This window comes from Oncorhynchus gorbuscha, linkage group LG01, assembly GCF_021184085.1.
Source record: "Oncorhynchus gorbuscha isolate QuinsamMale2020 ecotype Even-year linkage group LG01, OgorEven_v1.0, whole genome shotgun sequence".
Lineage (NCBI taxonomy): Eukaryota > Metazoa > Chordata > Actinopteri > Salmoniformes > Salmonidae > Oncorhynchus > Oncorhynchus gorbuscha.
Window position 1 is genome coordinate 46,843,294 of NC_060173.1, and position 11,815 is coordinate 46,855,108.

At 44.3% G+C, this 11,815-nt stretch overlaps 2 protein-coding genes across 3 annotated transcripts; both read right to left on the reverse strand.

The window, feature by feature from the left end:
* Positions 1-1,910: 1,910 nt before the first annotated feature.
* On the reverse strand, positions 1,911-7,968 carry LOC124038568. 2 transcript variants are annotated; one of them, XM_046354605.1, is made up of 3 exons: positions 3,257-7,968; positions 3,036-3,111; positions 1,911-2,914 (listed from the first exon to the last, which is right to left on the reverse strand). In XM_046354605.1, exons 1-3 carry the CDS (start codon positions 7,757-7,759, stop codon positions 2,799-2,801), a joined length of 4,695 nt encoding a protein of 1,564 aa, XP_046210561.1. In that variant the 5' UTR covers positions 7,760-7,968; the 3' UTR covers positions 1,911-2,798. The 2 variants fall into 2 exon arrangements, with proteins under 2 accessions (XP_046210561.1, XP_046210570.1); XM_046354614.1 differs by lacking the exon at positions 1,911-2,914 and having other exon boundaries at positions 3,030-3,086; positions 3,119-7,967.
* Positions 7,969-10,396: 2,428 nt separating this feature from the next.
* Positions 10,397-11,705, reverse strand: LOC124044143. Its single transcript, XM_046363669.1, has 4 exons — positions 11,642-11,705; positions 11,323-11,441; positions 11,001-11,151; positions 10,397-10,873 (listed from the first exon to the last, which is right to left on the reverse strand). The coding sequence occupies exons 2-4, from the start codon at positions 11,436-11,438 to the stop codon at positions 10,397-10,399; spliced, it is 744 nt and encodes a 247-aa protein (XP_046219625.1). The 5' UTR covers positions 11,439-11,441; positions 11,642-11,705.
* Between the last annotated feature and the right edge of the window lie 110 nt (positions 11,706-11,815).

The following is an 11,815-nucleotide window of genomic DNA, read 5'->3' on the forward strand; positions in this document are numbered from 1 at the left end:
CTGAGAAACGCTGCCTGGCATCTCTCTTTCTCGTCCGACTCCCGACCCCGACCCCTTACACGTTCATTACTATGGGACAGTTGGAGATCGAATTTGAATATTTGAAACAATGTTGCAGATGTCGGAGAGAGACTAATGTTTATACAAATCTCCGCTGTTGAAAACTAAATGTTAGTCTAAAGAAATGTGAGATAATGTCTAGATGCTTTTTATAGTGGAGATCAAGTTTATAACTTCCCTGCCTGGGCTGATGAGACAGTCAGATGGAACAGAGTACATAAGCATTTTAACGTCATAGATTTAGCTGGTGGTAATTTGTGGAATTAGACACCTGCTGGAATGCGCTTTTAACCAATCATCATTCTGGGTTATACCCACCCATTGTATAAATGGGTGATTCATGTGTTATGACGTCTTAATGTAGGTAGCCTTCAAGTCAAGCATTATGTGTGTCAAACTACTAACAGGCAGGGTTTCCACACAATTTACTTGCCCATCAATTATGATTAAAGTAATCTCGTTCACCAGATACTTTAAATTAGCTGGGGGGTGAGGTCCTGATTAAGGTGTAGCAGCAGTATAAACACCACACAACAAAAGGTGAGTTTGGTCACCGATGAGCTGAGTCATCATGCCCCGAAAACACCTTATTGTACATGAGCATGCCTGCAGGAGAGAGAGAGAGACGGAACACTGGCTAGCAGACCTAATCCCCTCATTAAAGCTGATTAAACTTGCATCCCAAATGGCACTCTATACAGTGCACTCTATACAGTGCACTACTTTTGACTAGACCCCTATGGGCCCTGGTCAAAAGTAATGTATTGTATAGTGAATAGTGTACCATTTGAAATGCAGTCTGGATCTCCTCAACACAATTATACAGATGAGTTTCCCCGTTCCACTGTGCCTAAGGTTACGGTAAAGCCACTCACATGGAGTGGGCTTACGACTGCTCCTCTTCGCCTCAGCCTCTGAGAGAGGGGCTTCCCTACTAGTATGAATGGGCCATGATAAAGTCCTCTTTTTCAATATGTCTAAGTCCTCTTCTGAAAGTATTACTTTCTTTGTCTCCCCAAGTTAGGCAAACAGAGTAGTCACATAAACACGTGGTGCATAAATATCATATGTCAAATCATACTAAACTCGCTTGCCAGGCTTCACGGTTCCGGATGCAGAATACATGCAAGAATATGACAGCTGGCCGTAAGACTCACATTCTCCTATAACTACAAATATATACAACCTGATGTATATGCACTGAGTGCACAAAACATCAAGAACACCTTCATAATATTTAGTTGCACCCTTTTCCCCCCTCAGATCAGCCTCAATTCGTCGGGGCATGGACTCTACAAAGTGTCAAAAGCATTCCACTGGGGTGCTGGTCCATGTTGACTCCAATGCTTCCCACAGTTGTGTCAAGTTGGCTGGGTGTCCTTTGGTTGGTGGACCATTCTTGATTCACACGGGACACTGTTGCGTGTCAAAAACCCAGCATCTGCACTGTGACATCAATAAAGATCATAGCTTTCACCTGGATTCACCTGGTCCATCTATGTCATGGGAAGAGCAGTCATGTTTTGTACACTCAGTGTATATTACACTGCTTTAACACTGCTAATTCATTTGGCAGACAGCAATGTTTTATTTCACACTATAAACTCTGAATTCAATATACTGTATATGATTCATCAAGCCCTTCTCCGCCAAGGCAGAGTTAGAGGAAGATGTAAGTATGCATTTCACCTGTTCGACTCAGCGCATGTTATAAATACATTGTTTCGATTTTCTGACAGAAGATATTTGTCGCCATCTTGAGGCCTTTTCTACCTCTTTCAGGGCCGTGACAATTAAATAAATACGTCAATGTCATCCAACTTCAGACCGTCGAACACTAATATAAAGTTGACATACGTCAATTCACTTTTATTAATTTACATTATTTCTACTATAATATAACGCTCCATAATGAATATCTTAATACTGCACTATGGATACCATTATATACCTTTATAGTAGTCATAAAATGACTAAGCCTAGTTCATACCCTTCACAAAATGCTGATCCTGCATTCTTGTGTAAAGGTTTTTTTGTGTAGCTGCTTGTAGTTATTTCTTGTGTACGTAGGTAGGGTATAAACTACACTTTAGTCCCATGTCATCAAATTAAAACCTAAATTAAAATGAAAAATTATGAAAGATACAATATTAATCCAAATCTGCAATACAAATGCTTTATTAAAACAACCATTAAAAAGTATGTAAGTGATTGAAAAATAAAATACATAGTTCCTCAAAGCCCAAAAAGTTTAGCACCACTCTCCTAATCGTAAGAGTAGAAGCTGCTGTCGGCCTACCCTCCTTGTCATTTTTTAATTTAGGCTAAAAATCTACATCAAATTTAGAGGCTGCAATGGACGTGGATCAATGATTACAATAGGGAGAGGGCATCAGATGTACAGCACATCTAGTCAATTGGTTATCTTCCTAATCACAGAAGAAGCTGTAGATGTCTGAATGACATTTAGAAGCTCACATTCCTAGTTACAGGAGTGGGAGCTAATAAGGAATCAAAAGACCCATGTTGAATTTTGGTGTTGAGTAGCCTATAGTGGATCTTCCTTGAGGAGTATAAACTAATGGTAAGCTAGTCCACTGACAGCCTGGTTCAAATATAGCAGCATTAGGGGATTCAAAATGAAAACAGAAATGAACAACAAAAATAAAAATGTTGTATTGAGGCCAGTTGTGGTGTCCTCCTCAGATGTAGCCTGGCAAAAGCAACTGGGCTGCACGTCATCCAGGCAACCCTCCAGAGGACCCAGAGGATTTGCAGGTGACCAAGCGTTTCCAGGCCTTCTGGACTCCCCAGAAGAAGTCCCGGATGCCTTTCCTCATCTTGGATAATTTAACTGGCAAGAAGATGAAAATATGTAAGAATTTCAGATGGACAATTGTCTGATAAAACAATAATTTATTACTTCTTTATATATAATTGTCCCATAAGAACATTTCCCCCCCAGGAAGACTCACTCATAGGTGGAGAATCCACAGAAATGTACATCTCTGGCTGGATTGTAGTGTCTGTAAGGACCATGCTCATGTTGGACTGTGATCAGAATTCAAGAATGCACAATTAAACTTCAATTTCACTTCCTTTACATATTCCTATAAATTATACAGCTATACTTACTGGTGCCGATATCAAAAAGCACAACCAATGACCATTCAAGAGTAACCTGAGCTTGTCTTACCTTTCTGCCGGTGGCATAATGCACCCCCTCTGATTCCGCATCCTCCAAATCATTACTGCATGAGTCTTCAAGGTCTGAGGTCTCACGGTCATATGAGTTGGAAACTGAGGGTTTCAAGATGGCCAGTAACTTGTGGGAAACAATGACAGAGACAATGGAAAGCATCTCCTGATCCTCAAATAAATCGTCAATTTTCAAGGAGCGTTTCAAACGCTTGACCTTCCCAAGGTCAGTGTAGATGGCATCTGCCAGCTTCGATGTCATCTTAGAATTGAAACTTTTTTGCTGGCTTTCCATTTCCTCAATCAGATATTTGGCCACCTCATCGTCGAACAATCGGATCAGCTCAGTCACCAGATCACTGATCTGGATGCGCTGACGCTTGTTGGTCCTTTTTGGCATTGGGCATATCTTCTTGACAAGCTTCATCAGGACTTCTTCTAATATAAGCTCCCTTATGAAGCTGGTGGAACCGGATGTCACTTGTTCCACAGTGGACCACTCCGGCTGTTCAATCTCAGTCTTGATTCTGCTCTGCTCAGCTTTCTTATTCAAAGATTGACGGGTTGTCATTTCATTAAACAAGGCTGTCAATTCTTTCAAGTTGAGTGTAGATTCCAGATTTTTGGTGTCTTGAAGTATGGATGGTGCATCCATAATTCCGTTCGTGACAAGACAGACAATGTCCTTGTGCAGCTTGGGTGCCTTGTGGCACAGTATCTTCTGTAGGGCTTCCTCTGTGCCATAGCGTTGCATCAACTTTCTATGCACAGACAGCACCAACTGAAAGATGTCTGTTGCCTTCAGGCAGACATTTGCTTCCCTCCACCTGTTAGTCACCCTCACCCACAGAGCACTGGACAGCTTGTTTGTCACATCCTCAACTAGGGTCCAGCTGGCCAGTTTATCCTGGGTCCGAGGAACAATCAGAGACCGCAGCCGGACAATGATATCCATCACCGCCTCTACATGAACAATAGTATACACCGGTTGGGATGCCTTCACCTCAGCCGAGCCACATCGGCTCTTAACCATGACCCTGTCCTGGTCTGTCCTTAGGCAGATGTCTGAGGAGAGCGGCCTGACAAAGACTTTGGGTACGATTGAACTCAGACGGTTGACTTCCCTGGTGACTGCACTCGCAATGGCTGTTGTCATCTCCCCGCTGCCACGGCTCAAAGCTCGCCTCAGAGCATCAGGAGAGCCCATGTGCTCCTCCAGCTCTCTGCAGAGGGCACTTACAATCCTTGCACTTGAGGGGCGGGAGTACGGCGTCTTGAGATCCTTGGTCATTTCCAATGCTGAGGTAACGTCTGGGGAATCGGACATGTCCCGAAGGACAGAAACCACCATGTCCATTGCCACATCAGAGAGAGTGGTGGTTGGGGATGACACAGGTGATGCAAAGTCCTCTGAGTTAAGCTCATACCCATGAAGCAGCTTGGTGATCAGGTCTACAACCACCTCTGGTGTGGAATGTAGACTGGGAGAGTCCTTGTTGGAGGTCTCAATCATACAGGATTCAATTTCACTCAAAGCCCCTCTGACCATGTTGTTGGTCTCAGAGTCATCGGGTACATGGTTCTCTTTGAGGTGTTTGATACCTGCCTCACACAGTTCTTTCACATGGATGTTCTCGGAAGACATCACTGCTTCTTGAAGAGTAGGTGGTTGATTGGCTAAGGTTGTAGCCATGATTGTCCTTACCATCAGAGGACAAAGCTTTGCAACCAGTTCATACTGTAGCTTAAAGTTCACAAAGCGGCTGTAGTTCATGGGTACCTCAGGGATGTCAAGGCCCTGAAATAGCATCTTCCGTACCAGTTTGCCCACTACACCCTCCAGTAGGCAATTAGTAGGGCTTGGGGTCTCATTCCCTCTGCCACTGGTGCTGGGAGGTAATTCTTGCTTCTTGTGAAGGCCATGAATGGCCTCACTTTGCGCAATACAACCCTCAACAGGCAACTCCTCCAATGCAACCGTGTGCACAACCTCATTGACGTCGTTGGTGTGGGATCCAATCAAACGCTTCTTATAGGTTGGGTCTGTGACATATTTTAAAACATCCCCGCCTGTCTTTAAGTTCTGAGCTTTATCTCCAAATGTCCTATCCAGGAGACACAATACTGACTCAGATAGTGGGTCAGTGAACTCCTGGAGATCAAGGCTGCTCTCAACTTCGAAGGGGCTGAGGCTACAGCTGATCTGGGAGCTGTAATAAGAAGCCTGCAGCTCTCTCTTGGACACCAATCTGTCATGCAGCTTTGGATATAAGGCATCTGCAATGGAGTCTGTGAGCCGCTCATCCAAATTAACAGAGAAAATATTATTCAAGCTTTTGTTGGAAGCCTCCTCTTTGGTTTTCCTCAGGATGTCCCGCACAGCTTCCCTTGGGGCAGAACCAGAAGTGCTAACATGTCCATTGGATGGTGTCTGGGTGGCAGTAAGGGATTCCTTGATCAAGAAACTCTGGAGTTCGTTGGCCACTTCCTTAGACATCTCCCTTCTGATCTTCAGAACAGCAGGTGTCAGTGTAGCTTTCTCCGAGGTCAAAGGTGTCAGAACTCTGGTCAAAGTTGAGGGGCAACTGAGATGATCACCCAGACCCTCTAAGTCATCAGAGCAGGACACCTTGGCAACTTTAATTAAAACCAAACTAATAAGGTTCTGAGCCACAGCAGATGATTTTGCTGATGCTGCCTGGAGGGTCTCTGAACTAAGCTGATTGGAGGCAGCCATCTTTGTTGTTGCCCTGGTAATGACGTTACTCACAGGCTTGATGGAGTAGCTCATAAACTGGGATCTCAGGCTTTCAAAGACTCCCTTCACTCGTTCTGCCTTCAGGTCTTTGTCAGTGGCAAATACACACGACTGAACAGCATGGAGAGATACAGGGAGAGGAAAGCCCAAGGGTGAAGCCACATCTGTGATATGGATGGAGGACTCTGACGGTGTCCCCTCAAGGCGCCTCTGCAGCAACTTTATCATCTCCAGGACTCTGGCATTGTCCTGTGGTGAGGTGGAACACTCTCCTGAGAGGTTCTCACTGTCGAGTGTGTTCTGGATTCCAAGCAGTGTTGTGCTGAGTATCCTCCTGTCATGGGGAAGCACTCCACTCAGTGCAGAAGAGGACCGGCTCTGTGGTGCTGGTGTGTTGCATGGTGTTGATGCACCAGAGACGTCACTTCCACTGTCATCATCTTTTTTGGTCCTCATTATAATAAGGATTTCGTCAATGATCTCATCACTGTAGACTTCTAAGTCCTCTGTGGTAAGATGGGCCGTTGGGGTGGCGATACTCAGAGTACGACCCCCAAGAAGTTTGAAGGACGTCTCCGACCCACTGCCAAGAGGGCCAACAGACACACATTGCAGTGTTTCGCTTGATGACGAAGAACAACTGGAGGAGAGATCAAGCAGCTCCTCCTCCAAAGTCGGAGAGGAGGAAAGAATTCCCTCCATTTTCAGGACAGAGATAACATCCGCAAGTGTTGAATCTACAAGGTCCTCACCTAGTGGGCTACTCCTTAAGTGGCTGACAAACACCCTTGTAGGAGAATGGGAGACTGTGGTGGGAGATGGAGAGCCCTCCTCACCATTCACACTTGACCGCGCCTCCACAATTGCTAAAGACTGGGAGATGACGGAACATACAAGTCCGCCAGCCCGCTCAATAATGGAGGGGAGGGAAACATCCAAAGGGGCTGGAGGTGTCACACTCCCTCCTTGGCCATTTCTATCTTGGCTGAGGCAGATCGACGAGACCTCAGTAGCAAATTGATTCTCCCGCACAGGGCTGCTGCTAGAGTCAGGTCCAGGAACATTTGAAATGGAGCTTACAGTCAGGGAGCAAGGAATGTCACTCCTACTGTCTGAAAGCTTGATGGAGCACGAGGAAGGGAGGCTGCTGGAGGAGAGGTTGGTGTTGGTCTCGTCGCTGGAGATTAAGGAGGAGAAAGGGGCCAAGGTCAGTTTGACAGGGATGACATGCCCACGACCTACCACAGCAGATAAGGTTCCAGAGTAGTCAGTGGCAGTAGGTGGTTTAGCAAAATGTGATTTAGCAGGATGTGGTTTAGCAGGTGGTGGTTTAGCAGATTGTGGTTTATCAGATGGTAGTTTAGCAGATGGTGGATTGGCAGAACGTGGCCTAGCAGCCAGGAGGTTCTTAGTAGAGATCTGACTGGAGAAAGAGTGTGCTCGTTCCTCACGGGACAGAGAACTTCTGCTACAAATAGTCTGGACAGCAGTGACTGGTTCATCAATGGAGATTGGGGAGGACCTACTGTCAGGACTCTGAGTGAGACAGATGACATTGACTTTGGAGAGTAGGGAGGTACAGTTGACAGAGCCCTGGGTTGAATCTTCATTGGTGTCTTTGTTGATGGGGAGCATATTCTCTGCAGCACTTTCTGAAGCTCTCAGCCTTATAAGGTCAACCAAGTCAGGGATCAGGATGCTATTTACCTCCTCCAATACTGAGCTCGTTATGTGCCCAATCATGAGCAGCAAGTCCCTAACAGTAATCTGTATATATAAACATCAACAGAATTGATTAAGATTTACAGTATGTTGGAAGTCAAAACACATGTTAATACATATCAAATTATTTTAAAAAGTAAATATAACAAGTATACCTTTCTTTCTTTTTTAGCAATTACTCTATATCAAATGTGTGGTCTCCATTGTTGCAACTTAATAATCTTCCTCATCTAGACTTTTTACATTTACCAAAGGCATTTCACATCAAATTATCCAATGACAGTGGCAAGACAAAGTATATGAACCCTATTGGAATTATCGGAATTTCTGCATAAATTGGTCATAAAATTAGATTTAATCTTCATCTAAGTCACAACAACAGATTAACACATTCCGCTTAAACTAATAACACACAAATGATTGTATTTTTATTGTCTATACTGAATACATAATTTAAACATTCGTGCTTTTACACCTGCATTGTTTGCTGTTTGGGGTTTTAGGCTGGGTTTCTGTACAGCACTTTGAGATATCAGCTGATGTACGAAGGGCTATATAAATAAATTTGATTTGATTTAAAACATTCACAGTGTAAGTTGAAAAAAGTATGTGAATGACTTCTCCAAAAGCTCATTGGAGTTAGCTAACCTGGAGTACAATCATTGAGACGTGATTGGAGATGTTGGTTAGAGCTGTCTGCCCTAAAAATACTCACAAAATTTGAGTTTGTTATTCACAAGAAGCATTGCCTGATGTGAACAATGCCTCAAACAAAAGAGACGACCCAATATTAAGAATGGTTGACTTGCATATAGCTGGAAAGGGTTACGAAAGTATCTCTAAAAGCCTTGATGTTCATCACTCCACGGTTAGACAAATTGTATATAAATTGAGAAAGTTCAGCACTGTCGCTACTCTCCCTAGGAGTGGCCGTCCTGCAAAGTTGACTGCAAGAGCACAGCGTAGAATGTCAATGAGGTTAAGAAGAATCTTAGAGTGTTAGCTGAAGACTTAAAGAAATCTCTGGAACATCCTAACATCTCTGTTGACGAGTCTACGATACGTAAAACACTAAACAAGAATGGTGTTCATGGGAGGACACCACGGAAGAAGCCACCGACTGTCCAAATAAAAACATTGCTGCACATTTGAAGTTCGCAAAAGAGCATCTGGATGTTCCAGATTCTGTGGAGAGATGAAACTAAAGTTCAGTGTTTTGAAAGGAACATCCAACACTGTGTGGAGAAAAAAAGCCTCATCCCAACTGTAAAGTATGGTGAAGGGAGCATGGTATCATGGTCTGGAGCTGCTTTGCTGCCTCAGGGTCTGGACAGCTAGCTATCATCGATGGAAAAATGAATTGCCAAGTTTATCAAGACATTTTGCAGGAGAATGTAAGGCTGTTCGCCAATTGAAGCTCAACAGAAGTTGGGTGATGCAACAGAACAACGACCCAAAACACCCATGTAAATCAACAACAGAATGGCTGCAACAGAAGAAATATATGCTTTCTGGAGTGGCCCAGTCAGAGTAGGGGACCTCAACCCGATTGAGATTCTGTGGCAGGGCCTCAAGAGAGCGGTTCACACCAGACATCCCAAGAATATTGCTAAACTGAAACAGTTTTGTAAAGAGGAATAGTATAAAATTCCTCCTGACTGTTGCTCAGGTCTGCTCTGCAACTACAGAAAATGTTGAGGTTATTGCTGCCAAAGTAGGGTAAACCGTTTATTAAAACAAAGGGTTCACATAAACTCAGCAAAAAAAGAAACGTCCTCTCACTGTCAACTGTGTTTATTATCAGCAAACTTAACATGTGCAAATAATTGTATGAACATACAAGATTGAACAACTGAGACATCTTCTTAAGGCTAGGGGAACCCCTCGACAACATCCGCTGAAATGGCAGAGCGCGAAATTCTAAAATATTTTTCCGAAATATTTAACTTTCATACGTTCACAAGTGCAAAACACCTAATTAAAGCTTAACTTCTTGTTAATCTACCGATCGTGTCCGATTTGAAAAAGGCTTTACAGCGAAAGCACATCATCAGCTTTGTCACAGAAAAACATACAGCCATTTTCCAACCAAAGAAAGGAGTCACAAAAAGCAGAAATAGAGATCAAATTAATCACTAACCTATGTTTTGTTCGATAAAGTTCATATTTATTTCCAAAAATCTCAGTTTACATTGGCGTGTTATGTTCAGTAATGTTGTGCCTCGAAAACATCCGGCGAATTTGCAGAGAGCCACATCAATTTACAGAAATACTCATCATAAACTTTGATAAAAGATACAAGTGATGCACAGAATGAAATATATACTTCCCCTTAACACAGCGCGCACCCAACCCGGAAGCCAGCCGCACCAATGTGTCGGAGGAAACACTGTGCACCTGGCAATCTTGGTTAGTGCGCACTGTGCCCGGCCCGCCACAGGAGTCGCTGGTGCTCTATAAGACAAGGATATCCCTACCGGCCAACCCCTCCCTAACCCGGATGACGCTAGGCCAGTTGTGCGTCGCCACACGGACCTCCTGGTCGCGGCCGGTTACGACAGAGCCTGGGCGCTAACTCAGAGTCTCTGGTGGCAGAGCTGGCGCTGCAGTACAGGGCCCTTAACCACTGCGCCACCCGGGAAGCGCAGTGGACATTGCTTAGATGAAGATCAGATAACATTTTATGACCAATTTACGCAGAAGTCCAGGTAATTCCAAAGGGTTCACATACTTTTTCTTGCCACTGTACTTGGATATGGATTTCCCAGTAGATGGTAGACAGGGAAGCAGTAATATGCCTACAGCCCCCAAAGAGTGAAAGCTGGGAACATGTTCATGACCAAAATGACCTACCACTGACGGGCTAGCTGAATGTGGTGAGCAGGTCATCACAGAAGACAAGGTTCCAGAGTGATCAGAGTCACTGCTAGGTCTTTCAGTTGATGGTCTGGCAGTTTGTGGTCTGGCAATATGTGGTCTGGCAGTATGTAGCCTAGCAACCTCGAGGTTCTCAGTCGAGATCTGACTGGAAAGAGTGTCCATCGAGGAGGTGGAGTGTCTGAAGGGAGAGTCCTTTCCCAGAGGTGTGTGTGTCTCCATGCCCAGGGGTCTCCAATCTCCCATCTGGCTACCAGGCTAAGAGAGACGGGTGAGAAAGAGAGGCAAATGGATGAAGATACCAACAGAAACACTGAGGTCCTACTGCTGCTTAAGCAACTGTGAGTTGATATCAGCCCTAGGAGTGCCGCTGTTCCATCCTTACCTGTCCAATCACCGACCAGCGGATTCGGCGCTCCAGGCGCAGCTCCCTGCACACTTCTCTTTCCAGCTCCTTAAGCCTGAGGCGTCGTTTCACATCCCAAGCCAGTTCGGCCAAGTGAAGGTTCTTCCCCTCTTCCATTTCACTCTGAAACCTTCACATACAAGGGAACATAAAACATGATTTACCTTAATTTTTCTACAACTCAAACTGTCCACCATATCTATTTCTTAAGTTATTGTTAGATAAGAGGTCAACGTGATTCCACACCTTTGCTTATGTTTTTTTTAAACAAATTTGAGTAAAAGATTCTAATAACACTCACGTATTCTTGAAGTAGTTTCTACCCTTAGCAATGAGCCAATCTCTAATATCCGTCAGTGAGATGTGGGACGGAACCTCCCCTTGCTGCTGCAAGACTAGGAACTGCTTCAAAAGCATTTTCTGAGAGAGAGAGAGATTCATTTGCACCCTTGCCTTCCACAAGTTTTTCCTGGTCTTGTGACGTGATCAGAAAACCCTTTCCCGATCCATGAGCGACAGCAAGTTACATACACAGTTGGAATAAAAGGCATGGAAAGGTGTCTTACAATATAGCATTTGTGTTTTTATAATTATGCATCGAGAAAGCAGACCACCCTAACCTGCTCTGCACAGCACTGCTTCTCCCACAGCAACTGAACGGACTTGATGTAGCTACTGTAGCGATTGTACTCTTTACACGTACACAGCACCTGAAATGGAGGAGCCACAAAAGAGCCATTTTTAGAGGAAGTTCATGTGTACAAACACCCAATCCCAAATCTACCTATATCCGA

Coding starts and splice junctions, on each gene's coding strand:
- LOC124038568 (XM_046354605.1), bottom strand. CDS start 7,759: ATGATTGGGCACATAACGAGCTCAGTATTGGAGGAGGTAAATAGCATC. Junction 3,112..3,256: donor ATTATGCCACCGGCAGAAAG/GTAAGACAAGCT, acceptor TTCTGATCACAG/TCCAACATGAGCATGGTCCT. Junction 2,915..3,035: donor TGTGGATTCTCCACCTATGA/GTGAGTCTTCCT, acceptor TCTTCTTGCCAG/TTAAATTATCCAAGATGAGG.
- LOC124044143 (XM_046363669.1), bottom strand. CDS start 11,438: ATGCTTTTGAAGCAGTTCCTAGTCTTGCAGCAGCAAGGGGAGGTTCCG. Junction 11,152..11,322: donor AGAAACTACTTCAAGAATAC/GTGAGTGTTATT, acceptor TTGTATGTGAAG/GTTTCAGAGTGAAATGGAAG. Junction 10,874..11,000: donor GCTGGTCGGTGATTGGACAG/GTAAGGATGGAA, acceptor CGTCTCTCTTAG/CCTGGTAGCCAGATGGGAGA.